Below are 17,212 nucleotides of genomic sequence, written 5' to 3' on the forward strand. Positions count from 1 at the left end.
CATCAATAATCCATCGATCAGAACAACAATATCCCTCAGTTCTGAGGCATCTTCCGCTGTTTTGATTGAGCTAAGTAGGAGGGTATACCGCTCCAAGATGGCCGCCGTATTTCCTGCCTGGAGCAGCCAATGCGGGGGTCTACTCTTATATTATGTCTATGGTAAAGGCAGCTGGAAAAAGCACTGGAAGGAGTTTCTATCCATCTGAGACAATAACATCCGCTGCAGCAGGAGGAGGATGCTCACATGGACTGTCGTCTGATTAATAAATAGTCCCTTTCCTAATTATGAATTAGTTTATTTCAACTCCAACCTGTTTGTTGAAGTTATCAGTAAGCAAACCGCACCATGCAGTCCAAACAGCACAACAGACAGGTCTGGATTAAAGTCGTGGAGAAACTTAAAGCAGGATTGCGTTATAAAACAATACCATAAGCTTTGGATGTTACATAAAAGGGAACGAGCATCCCACTACTAAATCCTAAACTTGGACGTCCCAGGTTCTGAAAAGTATTAATCAGGGAGGTTTGTGGTTTTACTTTGACATTATATGAAAACCTGCAAAGGGTCTAAATATTGTCAAAGGGATACAGGAGCTAAAATTGTTGATGAATCATAAGACACATCTGGATTAGCATCAAATTTTCCTCAAACAAGCCAGCATTTAATAAACAAACGTTTTATTAGTTAGTGACCACTAGATGGCATACGCTAAATTATTTGAGTTCCTTAGTTTGACGCAAATCAAATGTTCTTTATATCCAGGCTGTTTTTAAAGGTGGCAGTTTGTGCAGGCGTGCTTACGCAACAGGTTACGCCCCTCAGGTGTGTGCGCATGAGTCACTTTTATTCTCTTGTGATTTGAGCTCCCAGAGAGAGGTCGTTAGAGTACATGTCTTCCTTCGCCATACATCCGATAGAGGACTATTACAGCAGGATCTGAGGGAATATACATACTTTATCTCATGGATCGGTTATGGCTCCTTGTTTTTCTGGGAGGATTCGTGATACAAGGTGAGTTTGAGCAACTTCCTGGACGTTGGTCGCTGTGTTTCTTTTCCTCTGTGTCAAAGGGAACGCTCCCTTATGTTCCCATGGGCTTCAATAACTGGCTAGCCAGTTATTAATAAGAGTGTTTCTTTGCGAGTTTCATAGATTTAAGTTGTAATTTTGAAAGAGGGAAAGGTTGTTTGGAGATCTGTACCGACCTTTCATTATCATGTGAATCGCTAACCTTTAGACCAGCTCCTCCTCTGGGCCAATTTTTATTTGTTAAATTTGTTTATTGGCATAAATGCGTCTGTGTTTGTGCAAGTGGCATGAAATGAAAAATAATAATAATAATAATAAAAATTAATTAAACCGAATAGAGCATTGAATGTGACTTCAGAATGTGTTTATACCATTGACTCCCATTGAAAATGCATAACACAAGGTCTTTGCAATTGTACTTATTTATTACACCGGGTTTCAAAATCCTTTCAAAACCTGTGGAAAACGCGTTTAATCATTTTCTAATTTACTTGTGTAATGCTAAAGTTTCAACTAATTCAGAGTCATTTTGAGTAGTCGCAAACTTTTTCCTTTGCAATGCTCAGCAGCAGGAGCCAGAAGGCACTTCTATGTTACTTTATGCTCCAAGTAAAAGGAAGTTCTGAACACTTAAACTCTTTCTCTTGTGTTTTATTAAGATGAGAAACGGCAGCACTGGAAATTTTACCCGTTCTTTTTTACTCTGTAAGGTGACTCGCCATTGCTTGTGTTAGATATCACACTTCACATTTGAGTCTAGAATGCCTTATCTTCTCCGTCAGTGACTGCAAGGTCCCCTTTGGTTGAAATAACAAGAAAAAAACATCGTCTTTTCACCACCATGCTGCGTGTGAGTTTTAGAGCTAAACGTCTCCACTTTGGTCTGTTTAAATGAAGATTTACAAGTCTAGGTAACACCACTGTGGTATTTTTATTTTTCTATGAAACGTAAAGGCAGCCACTCCAAACAAGTAATACTTGTTCACTGTGGATTAAATCATTGCAACATTCATAAACCTGAACATGCTAATCGCACAGCCAGCGTTGTCCTTGTTTTTATCGAGCCAGCTGCTTCTGGTATCCACAGATAACCAAAACTTTGTTTAATGATTTAACACAGTTCTCCAATGTTGACCTCCGCTTGGTGTGTAGGTGGGTATTACACCTGTAATAACTAATATTATACAGTATGCATGCATTTTATGTCAGAGGGTGTTTTTGGTCAGAAATCCAAACTGTTGCTATATGTTTTGGTTGAGCCATCAGAATCTCCATCGCTGGCATAAAAAAGAAGAAAAAACTAGGCCGGTTGAAGAAACTTTTTTTGATCTTAAAAGTTTTGCTGCTTTATACCTTTATGAAAACTTTGTGAAAACTTGCATCTGAGTGTGGCTTTAATTAGAAGGTCATCCTCTACATGAAAGGAATGCTTTTCATCCTACAGACGTGATAACGGCTACGTTAGTGCGACTCTCAGCCTGACCGCTGGCATCTTTGAAGTTTGGATTTGTCATCTTCTTGATGTTGCATGATGTTCTGATTGTTCTCTTTTTTTTTTTTTTGAGTATGTTTTATTTTTTAACAAAGTAATTCACGGTGAGAAAGTGTTGCTGTATGATTTTCTTTTTTTTCAGCTCTCCATATACCTAAAGGTCACATTAGTGTTCGTTCCATTCAGATATTACTTTATGTTCTGAAATAATTTTGATCAAATGATGTTAGTGAAAAGGAAAAAGGGAAGTAATGGAAACCAGCAGACAAGACGACACTTGTCTGCATTGTTCTCTTGTGTTGGGAGTTTGATGGTTTTTGTGCTTTGATAATGGAGTGAAATTATATTCAGCCACAGCTGTGGCCAAAATTGTGCTGCACAGTTTTAGTTTCTTTAGAGAAACCTGTGTGTGGGTAGTTTTAGCCTTTAAAAGCAATCCCTCTTAAATAAAAGAAGCCTTTGATTAGCTGTTCTTTGTCAAGTTGTATGATTGGGACTTGCAGACCAGTCTCTGCAGGAATGAGTTTCTGCAGTCGACTGGATAAATTTAGTGTTTTATTTTTCTTTATGACTGAATTTATTTTCTGAAAAGCTGCATCTCTAACCCAGTAGTAAGACCTGCTGCAGTGTTTGAAGTCTGTAGTTTTAAGAATCTAAAAATCTACTGCACTCGCTTGTCAGCGTTATAGCACTTTAAAGCCTTGGACGCAGAGGTCACTTTGTTTTAGTCAAATGTTTTACTGGCTTTGGGGAATGCTTTTATAGTTTTCATTTCTATTTCTGATTCTGCTTATTCGTCGACTTCATTTATTGCTGCTTTGCTAAGCAAGATGTTATACATTTATGCAATGTAGTTCCTCTTTTGTGAGACTAACACAGCGTTTGTTTTGTAACAAATCTCTGCTGCTACACCGCAGGAATCGAAATGACCAGAATTACTGTAGAATGGAACCAAGGAATAATAGTTTTGTGATATTCATAATACAAAAATGACACGCATAAAGTGGATAAAAAAGGTAGGATCTGTAGATGTTCTGCACATTGGTCATGGCTTCTTGACAAATTTTTATTTGATTAAAAAACATATAAAGGTCTTCATCTAACAAAAGTTAGATTAAAGAGAAGAGACATTTGTGCTATAACATTTGTCCAAACTGCTGTACATTAGAGACGCACCAATCACGATTTTCTTAGTAAATACAGATTTCTGCATTTCACTTTTTCTTTACACTTTTTTATAGAAAAAAACTTACGAAATAAAAAAATTATACAGCAGAATAAGCAATTTTCAATCGAACAGAAAATGAAAGAATTATAACATTATCCCTATTTATGCATTGAAGCAGGTCTCTAATAATTATCCTTTAAATTACACTCACATACACATCAGAGAACCTGCTATTGGTTAATAGCAGGTTAATTTTGTTAATTTTGATGCATTAAATAAATCTTTCATTTATTTGAAAATTTGAGGGCTTTTTAGCTGTCTAAAACCTCCTCAGTATTGCTGCAGTGTCCAGATTCAGCTTTAATATTACATTTGTGTGAAGTAGGTAAACTCTTGCCAAGTGACACTAAAATAAATAACCGTTTTTCAAACAAAAAGAGGACAGATACCTAAAAGTGGAAAATCAGGTTATTCAGGCAGAAGGGGCGTCTGCGTTTAGCTGTGTTGTCAAGAAAATGCCGTCACATTTTAAGCATGTGGGTTTAATTGCAATGAGATTTGTCGCAATAGAAGGATTGGAAAGTGGTGCGTAACAGTGAAGTTTAATCTCCAGCTTTTGTTTGCTTGGCTTAATCGAACATAAAAATGTTTTTAACATCCTGAAGACCAAGAAAATAAATTGCTTCAGGTAGTATTTTGTCCCAGAAAACAACAATGCTGTTGTATTGTGTGAAAGTTAAAAAACTTTTTCTCTATAAATTAGGGCCGTTCTTATCAACTTTAAGCTGCCACCATTTCAACATTATTCTCAAAATTTGTTATATGAGTTTTTTGTAATTCAATCTCCAAAGTAAAATAAAATGGCATTTTAAAAAATAGTGGTATCTGATTTTTTTTAAAAAATTTGCATTTTTCATACATTCTCAAGCTGAGAATGTCAAGTTGTATCTTCTGAACTGTCTCCTGCAATAACGACAGCGTAGTTACTTTGCTTATCTAATCTGCTGCCAGACCACTGTCTGTCTGTGCTGTCTCTTTGCAGTCTCCATGTTTGTAAAAAAAAAAATCCACTCCTTCAACATTTGTCTCGATCCTTTCAAAAAATCTCAAGCGTATGTCATCCATCACCTTTAACTTTCTGCATCATGAAGAAAAAAAAATCTGTTTACTTCTACCATTTTCTTCACAATAGTATCTTATTTTATAGGAAGTTTCGATTAGAGATGTCCTGCTCCGATTCCAAAAGTTGGAGCTCTTTATCCAGACCCACAGGGAACTTCTCTGAAATATGTTGCAAGCCGAATTAACAACAAGTCATATCAAAACTGAGATTAAACATAGTAGCTTTAGCTTAGCACTTCAGCAAACTGCGCCACACTAAAACATTCAGCTGACCGTAGTTAAATGTATCAAAACGTGTATTTGTTGAAACTCCTGTTGAGAAAAAATAATATTTGTTGCTGTTTTAGGACAAAAAACAGATGATGCAGGATCCTGAGAGCCTTTAGTGACTGAATTAAATCAGACAAAATAACAATACTAATATAGGCCATGTAACTCCAATGGAAAGTAGCGTGTTATTTATTATACTGCAGTTCAAATCTACTGAGTTTTCATAACTATACGTGGTACTGGTTTTAATTCAGTTCAGTTCACCTTGTTCATGTAGAGAAGAAGCAACACATGCTATGTCAACACACTTTGCAAAATAAAGTCAATCCATTCCTACAAGTAGATTCAAAGTCAAGTATCTGCATGTCAAATTTATCCTAGATTTCAAATGGTGCAGTCAGTTTCAATTAAATTACAAATTGGTTAAAGGTTTTCTTTCTAACTCAATCAAGCAAATTACAATGAGTCACTGATTTACTCCACCTTGATGAGAATGTGGTGACACTTGCTTGAATTGTGCCGTTGTTTTTGGAGGAATCTTTGATAACGATCATGCATGTTGGCAACAGTGGAAAAGGAAAAATTACCTTTTAGCGACATGTTGAGTTGTGGCTCAGGGTCAGCAAATTTCTGTACCTAAATGACTTTGACGCAGGTGCTTATCTCTGTGTTGGACTTGTGGCAGCTTGCACACAAATGCCCATCAATATGAAGCCTTTTTAACATTTTTCACCTTTTTTCGGACCGCAACGTTATGATGAATGATTTGCAGAATCTTCTAACTTTTTGATGTCTTTTTTTCAGGGGTGCAGCATGTTTGGGGAATAGAAATTTTCACTAAAAGCGAGGTGGAAGCCGTCAATGGAACGAGTGTGAAGCTCACGTGTACCTTCAGCTCCACGCAACCGGTGTCGCTTCAGACAGCTTCAGTATCATGGGACTTCCGGTCCATCACTGCAAATAGACATGAACGTGTAAGTAGTAAGCTTCTTCGTCTTTTTTCCCCAAAAAGTTGATTTTACTGACATAAGTACTAGTAAACCTTATTCTGACCTTATTAACTGTCAGGGTTGTAAATTACAGAACAGGACGGCATGAAAAATACCACAGTTTCACGTTGTTACACATTACACGGAAAAGTTTTTTTAAAGGCTCAACATTTGTGTGTAGTCATATAATTTCTTGTAACCAAGTGAAAAAGTTTTGTTTCTTAATCTGAAAGACAAAATGATTGCTTACTTTCAGGTTTAGAAGGGTTCAAAGGGCCTTTGGAAGACAAACAGTCCCACGTCGTCACATCATCTCACATCCTTGAGAAGAAATGTGACTTTTTTTTCTTTAATTTTGGACAAATGTGTGGAATAAATCTACATTAAATATAGTTGGGCTCCTCTAGTTCACTATGAAGAATTCTAGTCCTTTTACTAAATATGCACTCTTTAGACAAAAAGCTGCTTCTTCTCTGCAACAGATAAATACGCACCCTCATAAACGTTTTATTCTCTATAAGGCAATTTGTCATTGGAACCAAGTCATTAAGACACTAAGTCTTAGGGGTTTGAATATTTGTGTTCTCTGTGTCAAAATTACGTAGTTTTACTTTCTATGCTTGTTTTTTCTTTTTGGATTCTTGCACTTGTTTTTAACCATTTGTGTGTCTTTGGCAGATACTTTACTATCAGGAAGTTCCATATCCCATCAAAGAAGGGCTCTTCAACGGGCATGTGCAGTGGTCCGGAGACATAAAGAGAAAAGACGCCTCAATCACCTTGAATAACGTTCGCCCTGCGTTTAACGGCACCTACTTCTGTCAGGTGGCCAACCCTCCAGATGTCCACGCCAATATTGGCGAAACCGTCCTAAGAGTAGTCGACAAAGGTGAGGCCACACTATGCATGCGTCTTCATTACTCTTTTCTTTCTGTTTCACAATTATTTATTGATTTGTGTTGGTCTGCTACGGTTGTGACCAACTCCAGGCCTCTAGTTCATGTTTCCTGTATGTCCTAGTTGTGTCCCTGCTTCAACACAAGTTAATGGGCTTTTTCCCCGCTCAATGTTACAAGAAGCTCTGCAGCTGCCTAGTAAAGAGTCAAGCATTTAATCGAGGTGTGTCAAAGCAGGGTAACGGCTAACACATCCGGGAAACCGCTTCTCGAGGACTGAAGTTGGTTGGCTCCCTTCGCCTATGACAAAATATCTCAACAAAATACCTTTAGGTTAGTAGTTGTAATGTGACAAATTGTTAAAGTGTTGCAAATGCTTTTGCAAGGCACTGTGACTTAAGGCCTCTGTGGTTTTGCTTCTAGTAACTCTCTCTGAGATCAGCTTGCTGGGGGCCATTGTCGGAGGCTCCTGCGTCGTCATCCTGGTCTTTCTTGGCGTCTTCGTTGCTGTGAGGATGTACAAGAAGCGTAATAAGGAAAAGGACATTGAGATGCGGGTGGAGGAGTACAGAAACAAGCAGTCAACTATGTGGTGAGGCCCCAGAGACCCACAGCTCTTGTCAGCCTCCTCTTCTCTGGACTGCTATGGAGTCAGTCCAAGGGCTTGGTTTCATTTTCCTGAAAGAAATTAACGAAAGGCCTTTTTTTTCTGCCATATTTGCTCCTCTAGGGTCAGATATTGCTTCAGGTTCCTGAGGCCACTGTAGTGTTGGGGATATAATGTGCTGTGTAATATGTTGCTTAGATGAAAATCTGGACATTTTTATCTACTTCACAAAAAGTTTCTTTTGATTTAAAACGTTTAAGTTTTTCTTAAACATTATAGAGGATGTAAATATGGATACATGTCCTCAGGGTGGATCTTCACTTTAACCTTTATTCACAACAGCAGTGCTGACATACAAATGGGCCTTTTTATGTTTTTTGAACTTAAAAAAAATATTTATACCTTTATACCTTCGACCTGGGTGCCTTTTACATTTCATATTCCTTTAACAGGAATATAAAAGAGATCCAGCTGCTGTGAATTAAGGCTTACTATCTTTGTTATTGTTTTTTACTGAGAAGCAAAGGTATTTTTTATTTTTTCACACTTACAAGATGACGTTCAATTTTTGGGGGGCAAATTCCTTTTCTTTTTTTTGTGCTAATACCCTTAGTGCATGAGGCTAACGGCTTTAGCCTCATGCGCTAAGGATATTACCACATGTGGCCGGTACGCTGATGACCTTTGCTCCACAATTTGTTCCATTCTTTGAGTTGAGGTGAGGCATTTCCCAAATCCACACTCATGGGAACAATGAATAGGACTGCATTCCTTCTCTGGACTTGCCTCACCTCAAGGTAACCACTTTTGGTATTTCTCCTTTTTTGTTACGTTGGCGATGGATATACTCTCTGAGGGGGAACATGTCCCATGTGTTCATTTACCGCATCATCCACTGATCGTCCCATCTCACCAGCTGCTTGTGTTTGTTTGCTTTTTTTTTATTTGCGACTGAATATGTTTGGCTGCGGTTACGCCAGTTCACCTGACAGCTCTGAAAACGAAGAAGGAAGCTGTTAGTTCAGATGATGAGGAGTCTGAGCCAAGCAGCGGGGAGGATGAGTAGGAAGAAGGTCTTCAGGATGAGGATGATGATGATGACGACGACGATGACGATCTTGGTGGTGATGATGATGATTAGATAAATTCCTATTTTGGTAGAAGAACTTCAAATATTTGTGTTGCATAGTTCACTGTTGGTAGTTTACGTCATTTTTGAAGAAGCATTGAAAAAGCGTACAACAGAACCAGAGATACTGTCTTGTTAAATGTTTTTCTTTTTTTTTTCTGTGGAAACACTTAGTTTTGGTGAGCCAGCTTTACTTCAGCTGGAGTGCCGCTGGCCTCAAGCGAATTTTGCTTCTTTTAGACTGCATCCTCCTCCAACGTTTTTTTGAACCAGGCATCAATGACCAAACAAACACGGCAGCTTGACAGGTTTGGACTTGTCTGCTGAGAAACTGGAATGTCAAATCCTTTTCAGACAGTGAACGCTCCTTGATCTCCCTGAGCAATACCAAGTCATGCTAGCAACACTTTTCAATGTGGAAGTTGTTAATGAAGGAAGAAGACTCAATCTTGGCTATTTTCAGTTTCTTTGAGCTGAACGATGGCAAGTTTTTAAGAGGAAGTGTAGTTTCCACCAGAGTTGTTTGTGGTTTGTTTAGGATCATCATTTTAAACACATTGACTCTTGTTTACTGTAAGTAATGCTCACTATACTAATTGCTGAACTCCATAATCATTTTGTTGTTTTAAAAATGCTGGCTGTCTTCTTAAATTGATGGTGTAAAACCTCCTACACCCCAGATTATAATTACAGACTACTGAGTTTGAAAAATATTTTAAATTCTTTCATCACAGTTGAAAAAATTCAAAAGAATTTTGCAGCTTTACAAAATTTTAGCTCAAATCAGAGAACACAAAACTTTGATTGGTGCATTGCTATTGCAGACAACTTCTTCAAGAACAACAGAGCTCCTGTCGCTTTTTTCAAATATACTATACACTAATACTCTAACGTTTTTTAAAAAAAGTGTTTAAAATTGTGTTTCTTTCTCTTATTAATGATCTTGTTTGCAGGGACATGAATTGTATTGCAGAACAAATTAGGTTTTATTATACATTTTTTAAGGACATCACCTTTTTAGTTTGACTCCATCCTAGCAAATCCTTAACAGTGTTGCTATATTTCTGCTGCTGCAACTCCCAACATTTAATATTCTTAAATTCTCACTCTTAGATGAGTGATGTAAATGTTTTTTTTTTGTATGTTGATTAAAAAAAAACAAAGTTTCTCAAAAAAGTCACATTGAATTAGCTTTACAGTTAAATGACATGTGGTTTTTTACCAGAGCAGTGGTGTTTATAGTTTTGTATGTATTGATAAGGTGAATGTTTTTTTGTTTTTGTTTTTTCATCAAAGTCCTGAAATGTCAATTGTGTATTTGTACTTTCGCAACATTTGATTAAAGAAATACCCTTTTGAGCAGTGGAGTCAGTTTTTCCAGTCGTTTTGGTTGCGAACACTCCCTGTTGGGTGGAGCTGTGTGTCTTATATGACAACAAACTTTTCTATGGCAGCAGAGACTCAATTGAAGGTGTTTCTAAAATCTGAAAAACTAAATTATGTTGTTCATATTAATTAGTGTGTAATAGTAATATTTAAAAGTTGTTTTATTTTTTGCTTTTCTGTTTAAAACAATGCATAGTTTTTTGTCTTTCCTCTCAAAGACAAATAAACAAAGGATAATGTTGTGAACAGTCAGTCAGAATATGGAGGGGTCAGTCCTGGATCACCTCATCTTGCAAAAATACAGTATGGAATCACCGGAGGGCTGTTTGAAAAAACTAGACATTTACACTGAAATATAAAAATTTGTTTTTGAAAAAAAAAACAAAAAACAAACTAGTATTTCTAATTGTTTAGTTTTTCATATCTGGCTACTGGCTTTTTTATTTTTCTAAAGGCCCTATAAACAGCTAAGTTGCTTTTTTTTTTTTTTTTTTTTTTTTTTTTTACTTGACGTCATTACTGCACAATAACACCTGATATGTGTGTCCTTGCCTCATGCTGCAGGCAGCACACATCTTGCTGCAGTAATCCCAGAGGTGCCTATGTTCTTTTTAAAGCTGAGGATGCGTCTTCCTGGCACCACTGAATTATGAGGAGGAACACATGAACATAGGATCTGTACACAATGTAGCTCGTCTGCTTGTATCTGTGTGCAAACAGACATCCCCACCAAGATGCTGCAGCTGTTTGGCCGGGTCTGCTGCAGCACTCTGTCTTTCTGCAGCAAAAAGCATTTTTTTCCCCTTATTGCAGTTTTGGAAGAGTTCCCACTGCTGCTGCATTGATACTCCAGTGGAGGGGCCAGCAGAGCAGAGCAGAGTGGTGAGCCTGCATCCTGGCCAAACTGTCTCTGACTCAATGTTAACTTAACATCTAATAAACTGCACTACTCCCTACCTCTTTTTACCTTACACAACAACCTACCATATGTATTTTGCCACATTGTGGATTTCTGGAAAATGTAAATTAGTCTGGATTATTGGCTCATATGATTCTCATCCCCAAATTATGTATTCTGATTTACTGGAAGCAAGAAATCTGTTCAAAAATAATAATTCAGATTTACTCTGAATAAAAGTATATGTATATGACAATTAGCCAAGCTGACTGCCTTGTTCATTACAGCATTTCATTTAAAAATAATTAAAACAAATGCTACAAATGAGTTCTTCTTGTCCTCATCTTTTAGTATAAGGATGCATAATGAAACACTCTTTCATCAAACTAAAAGCAAAAATTATCAACTGTTTTTGCCACACTGTCAGGCAAGTCAAGTCTTGCTCTTTCTTGTCGTCTCATGTTTGTTTCCTGATGACAAAAGGAACAATAAGATAATCACTTCAACACATCAAACCCCCTCAACCAGTTTCTTTCACTCTGGAGGAACAGAAACTGTCTGGGGTTTTAAAGCTGCAGTAACGTTTATAAAAAAAAATATTTTTTGTACATATTCATTGAAATTGTTACTATGTTGTGATTGTATGATATGAGACATAGATATGTATTTTTAAATTTGAGATCCTCTGCCTTCTCCCAGTACTACAGTGACTTGAAGATCAATCAAAGTCAAAGTCAAGAAGCTAGTGTTGTCAATCACAATCATGTGTGGCGCAGCTAATCCTCTTTTTGCGCTCTACGGCATTGCAGCTAGCGGAGCTTGTTGTGAACGCTCAAGCTAGTTAGCATGACCACCGATGATGTCAGATAAACGATTTTCCTGTAACGGTAACCTGTTTCTCCGCCATTGGCATGTTGAACATCAAAAACATGAGGGTGATTGACAGCGCTAAGACCCTCCTCCTGGCCCTGATTGGTTGTTGTTTTTTTTGTCAGAAGCTGTTCTTTTTTCAAATGGCAATAGTAGTTCAGGGAAGAGGTGGAGGAGATTGATCTTGTCATAGATTATCTGTCAAATATGTAAAAAAATATATATATATATATATATATATATATATATATATATATATATATATATATATATATATATATATATATACACACACTTTTTTTCTTTTAAATTGCATACTGCAGCTTTAATTCCCACATTACCAAAGAATGTTGTAAATTTTTGGAAATAACAATTCAGGAATTTTAAGAGGCCATTTTAGAGAGAAGGTGTGCTCCAGTGACGGGGGTGTCACATTTTTCAGCCTTCCTGGGAAAGTTTACTGTGAGTTATTAGAGAAGAGACTCAGACTGGCAGCGAAAGCTTGAATCCGGGAGAAGCCATGTGACTTTTGTCCTAGCCGTGAAATGGAAAATTTTATAATCTCTCCTCATGTATCTTTTCTTTTAGATTATATTGACAGCCTTGTCAAAAGATTTGTATACAATCCTTTTAGGATTTTTATTTATGCTGAATACAAAAAAAAGACGTCAACCAAAAATTGCATAAAAAAAAAAGAAAAAATGTATATATTGAAGCTTTTGCAAAGCACTGAAACTTTTGTAGGTTCTCTACAAATGTGAAATAGGTTTAGACCAAGTTGCAAACAGATCCATAACTTTTATTCAGTAAAGCCCATCTCTCGAGTAAAAAAAAAAAAAAAAGCCAAAATCATATCCATATTTCCAATTGAAACATTTCCCAATATTGACTTTCACAGAATCCTATCTTTAAATTGATCAGTCTTTCAGTATTCAGATGTTGCTAACTGAAAGAATGGTGAATTTACCCAATTGGAAAAGGAGCTGTCCTGGCATAATTAACTGATACCAATGACTTAACAAATACTTTTTATCATTAACAAAATGTACAAAGCTGCAGACAAACAAAAGTGTTCTCAAAAGAAAGTCTGTATCATGAAAGAGGGAGAAAACTAAATACCCTATCTACTGTTTTTACTCTTTTGCTGTAATTCTCTAAAATAAGAATGAAAGCCTCCATATTTATGAATGGCGGTGCGTCCCAGCCCAGGCCCTGAAGCAGAACCACACACCCTCCTCCTCAGTCAGCACTACAGAACTTTCCTCTGATCTTCACAACGCTCAGCCAAGGGTGCTGGAGTCTGCACACACACACACACACACACACACACACCCCAGACCTGACAATGGGGAGGAGGGTTTGGAGGCAGTGGGTGGGAGCGGTATGGGGAGGGAGGAATGAACTATGAGAAGGATGTGGAGGCAGGTGACCAAGTGGGGGAAAAAGAAGTGAGGAGGTCTGGCATGCAGCCAGCAAGAGATGACAAGCAAAAAAAAACAAAACAAAAAAAAAACAGAGAAAAGTTGTGAAACATCTGGAGGGACGATCCTGGGAAGAATTCAGCTCGCTGGGGTTCTGCTGAGTGCGGCTGAAACACCGTGTTCCCTCTGCGTGTCTGCGCTGCCGTTTGCCTTCCTGCCCGTCTCCCTCTCCGTCTCCCAGCCGGTTGTCTCTCCTCCTGGCTGGCGCTGCAATGTGGCTGTCTCTGCAGTGAAAGTGCTGGTTGGCAGATTCTCCTTGTGTGAACCCTGACTCTGCGCAGTGAGAGTTTGCCGCTCTGCTTCCGTCCCGTCCCACACTGACTCAGCTGTGAAGCCAGTCGCCGGGCCACAGGAGCAGGTAGGCAAAAAAGAAAAAATTCAACTGTACTGTATGTTTTTTATTTATTTATTTTTTTTAAAGTAGCTTTTATTTTATTGAGTAGCGTTTTGATTTTTTTGTGATGCAGAAAAAGTTTTGACAGTGCACTGACGAGTCTTTTTAATTTCTTCCACATCTCCTCACCTATTTCTTTTCTTTCTCTGCTGCCCTCTGTCTAAACTGCAGCAGCGTTTTCCACATGAGTGCATTTGAAGGTTTCCAAGAGACTTCAAGACCATAGCATCCCTGTTTTAGGGGAGGGGGGGGAGGATTCCAGCCTCCAAATTTTATCCCACACATCTGGAAAACAGAGTTGGGCTGAAGTGATTGCAGTACCAAAGTGAGATGGAGCCAGCTGCCATGGAAGTCCGGTGGACTGGGGTCGAACGCTCCAAGCTGGGCTCTCCATATGCAGCCTTCACTTTGCTGCTTGGTAAAGTCAGTCTTTAATCTCTTGCCTGCTCTTTCTATGTGTTAACTACATATTTATATATGCTTTCATCTCATTTTGATGTTCAAAATCCTCCTAATGCTTCAGAGTTCTTGACTCAACTTGTCATTCTAAGAAGACACAATATTATAGTGTTAATAATGAGGCATTAACGCTACTAGTGGTCTTTTATACATTACCTACATTTTACAAAAACAAACAAGAAACAAAATCTTTAGTTTCGAGTCAAATCAGCATTTATGCTTTAAATGTTGCCTCTGGTATATTAGATTTAATTAAGTTCCTACTGGTTTAGCTTGTGACTGTATAAAAAAGAAGGCAATCTCAGTTAAGTAAGGTGATCCTGCTGCTATAGGAAGGCTGCATCATACGCTCCTGGCCTGCTCTCACAGTTTGTTCTGATTCTTGCAGCAGAGGATGTCGACGTTGTGTTGTTGTAGGGAATTTTGTATATAGGTCGGATACTTTCTTATACATGTCTGCATTACAGTTGCATTATAGTCTGGAGATGAATATATTTTTTTTAACCAGGTCATTTAAAAAAAAAAAATGCTAACGGGCGGTTTACCCGACCCACCTTTGCACACATTATCTTGAAAATCATCTCTAAGCCTCCCGAACTGCAGACATGCATCACTAATAAAACAGCCTGTAATTATGTTGTCCAGTATTTTCAGTTCAGTAATTAATTATAATTAATTAATTGGAGATGAGTAAGGGACTTTTTGTTACTTTATTGTATAACAACAAACAGGAGTTATTTTTTACAGGCCACCTGCAACAATAACAAAACAAAACAAACAAACAGAAAAAGAAACTGTGCACCACATGCAGGTGGATAAGGAACACAACAAAATTTGATCTTTATTTGGATATTCATGGTGTTGTATATAAATATAAACCTAGTGGATACAGGAATCCTGTCTGATCCTATGTGAAAAAGTAATCACTCCCCAATGTAAATTGCTGATTCTTGTCACCATGGATGACAAGTGTTTGTGGTAAATGGCAATGGGTCTTTTGACCAAATTTTCTTTAAAGAAACATTTTTAAAATATTCAACCACTATAGAGGTTTTAGAGGTTTAGTAATGCCACAGGCTTAGAAATATGTTTCAGTGCATTATAAGCCTGGCGGGCCACCAGGCTTTACTTGTGCCCCCACCAGGCTAAGCAAATTGCTTATTTGTTTAAGTCTTTTTAAAATGTTTGCATTTTTTAGGACATTATAGTTGATGTTGAGGTGTTATTCTTCCAATCTTTGAATAACACATAATTATCAAGTCATATTTTCAAATTTCCTTTAACTTTAAACATTTTTTACTCAAAAACACGACAGATGATTGATTGCCCCAGCGCCCAACCCCCAGGTTTAGCAAGTTTTCTGGGGGAAACCTTGTGTTTGTAACTATAAACTATTAACTTTTTTTATATGTGCAGTTGAATGTCTTTAGTTTGTGCCACATGACGTGTTGTTTTTTGATATCTTAACGCTTACTTCATGCTGTAAGACAGGTTCTGGGTGGGTAATTATCCAGTATTAGAGACTGTTTGTGGCTGGTTAAGTTGAAACAAAATGTGTTTTTCCCTTCACAGCTGAAATATTACAAGATTATTTGAGAACTGCTGTTTGTATCAGAGTAATCTTTGCCTGATATTAATGGGGGGTTTTTTATTATTAAAGAAATTTAGATATGACAAAACAGAAAAAGGAGGAAGTTGTTTTCACAGGATTCTGTGTTGTCAAATGTGAAGCTTTTATGACCTTTTATCTAAAGGAAAATAAAAGCTGCACTTTTGCTTTTGCAACCTGAATTTCTCCTAATTTACCAGTGAATTATTAAAAAGGAGTATTTTCATCACATAGGCCAGAAACTAGGGCAGCACTTTTTTTGCTTGTGTTGGTATATTTAAAAAGACAAAGATGAAAAAAACATGACAATGTTTTGAAACCTGAAAAAAAAAACTCAGGGAGATAAGTTGATGAAATCATTTCTCCTATAAATGATTTAATAATTTATAGGAGAAAGCATTGTCTTTAAAGAATCAGCTTCCTGCCTGAGGATTATGAGCTGAAATAATCATGAAGCAAATCAAGCTTAGTTTTACTGTCAGCCAAAGACGAAGTCAAAGTATATTTATCTAGCACATTTACCACAACCTCAGCTGACCAACATGCTTCAAAACAATCATAACATCACAGGTAAATGATTAAGCAGAAAATAAAAATAGTCTCTTCCATTTAGCATGTCTGAATAGTGCGGCAGGAGCCTCATTTGGCAAGATTTTTCATGGCTAACACCACTTCTGTCATGAAGTGGTCTGGATGGACCAAAATGCTGACAGAAGCTGGGAGCACGGATTGAATGTTTTAATAATAAAACTAAAAACTTACAGAAAGCACAGGGAGCCAGAGCAGAACAAAAACCAGGAACAAAAAGCAAGCAGAGAGATAACTAGACAAGATTTGACAGGAGGAACTAGCAAGGATCATCAGCAGGAGAAAGATTTAAATACTGCGAGGATGAACTGAACTAAGATAAAGCAGATCCAATCAAAGAAAGAGGCTGAGGAACAGAGAATAGTCATGAAACTAGAACCAAATAACCAAAACTTGAAACACCACAGGATCCCAACAACTTCATTAGTTTGGTTTTCAAAACAACCAGTGTCTCTAAGTGAAAGATGAAATGATTTTCCGCACCATGAGCACATGCCAGCTCAGAAGTCTGCAGATTTTAAAAGGCCTCGTTAATTCGGAGTCCAAGAAGTGCAGAGAGGCTGATGGAGAAGTAGAAACTGTCAATGCAGCAGCAAAAATGTCCTCCTACATCCATTAGCGTAACCTTTCTCCTATTCATCCAGAGTTTTCTCTTTTGTTCTAACTATCACTTTAGGCACAGGAGCAGTCTGACCCAAAAAACAGAGAGGATGTTTGCTGCTGATTTTTTTTTTTTTTTTTTTTTTTTCCCCTTTTTCAAATTTTGGGAGTTTTTAAAACTTCCGCCCCTTTGGGGGAAAAAAAAAAAAAAAAAAAAAAAAA

The 17,212-nt window shown here is 37.4% G+C and overlaps 2 protein-coding genes across 3 annotated transcripts in view; both read left to right on the plus strand.

Annotated features, from left to right (window-relative positions):
* The first annotated feature begins 820 nt into the window (after positions 1-820).
* Positions 821-9,601, plus strand: LOC106957930 (myelin protein zero-like protein 2). The gene is made up of 4 exons (XM_015049506.1): positions 821-1,014; positions 5,889-6,058; positions 6,752-6,962; positions 7,393-9,601. The coding sequence occupies exons 1-4, from the start codon at positions 966-968 to the stop codon at positions 7,563-7,565; spliced, it is 603 nt and encodes a 200-aa protein (XP_014904992.1). The 5' UTR covers positions 821-965; the 3' UTR covers positions 7,566-9,601.
* Positions 9,602-13,244: 3,643 nt separating this feature from the next.
* Positions 13,245-17,212, plus strand: part of scn4bb (sodium channel, voltage-gated, type IV, beta b) — a 12,143-nt gene continuing 8,175 nt past the window's right edge. The window contains exons 1-2 of one of the 2 annotated variants that reach the window (XM_015049507.1): positions 13,245-13,698; positions 13,906-14,152. In XM_015049507.1, the coding sequence (XP_014904993.1) occupies positions 14,065-14,152 (88 nt within the window). In that variant the 5' untranslated portion in view covers positions 13,245-13,698; positions 13,906-14,064. The remainder of the gene's footprint in view (positions 13,699-13,905; positions 14,153-17,212) is intronic. The other variant, XM_015049508.1, reaches the window with a different exon arrangement.

The sequence above is a fragment of the Poecilia latipinna genome, unplaced genomic scaffold (genome assembly GCF_001443285.1).
Source record: "Poecilia latipinna isolate Pla-1442-1.1 unplaced genomic scaffold, P_latipinna-1.0 Scaffold949, whole genome shotgun sequence".
NCBI classification, from domain to species: domain Eukaryota; kingdom Metazoa; phylum Chordata; class Actinopteri; order Cyprinodontiformes; family Poeciliidae; genus Poecilia; species Poecilia latipinna.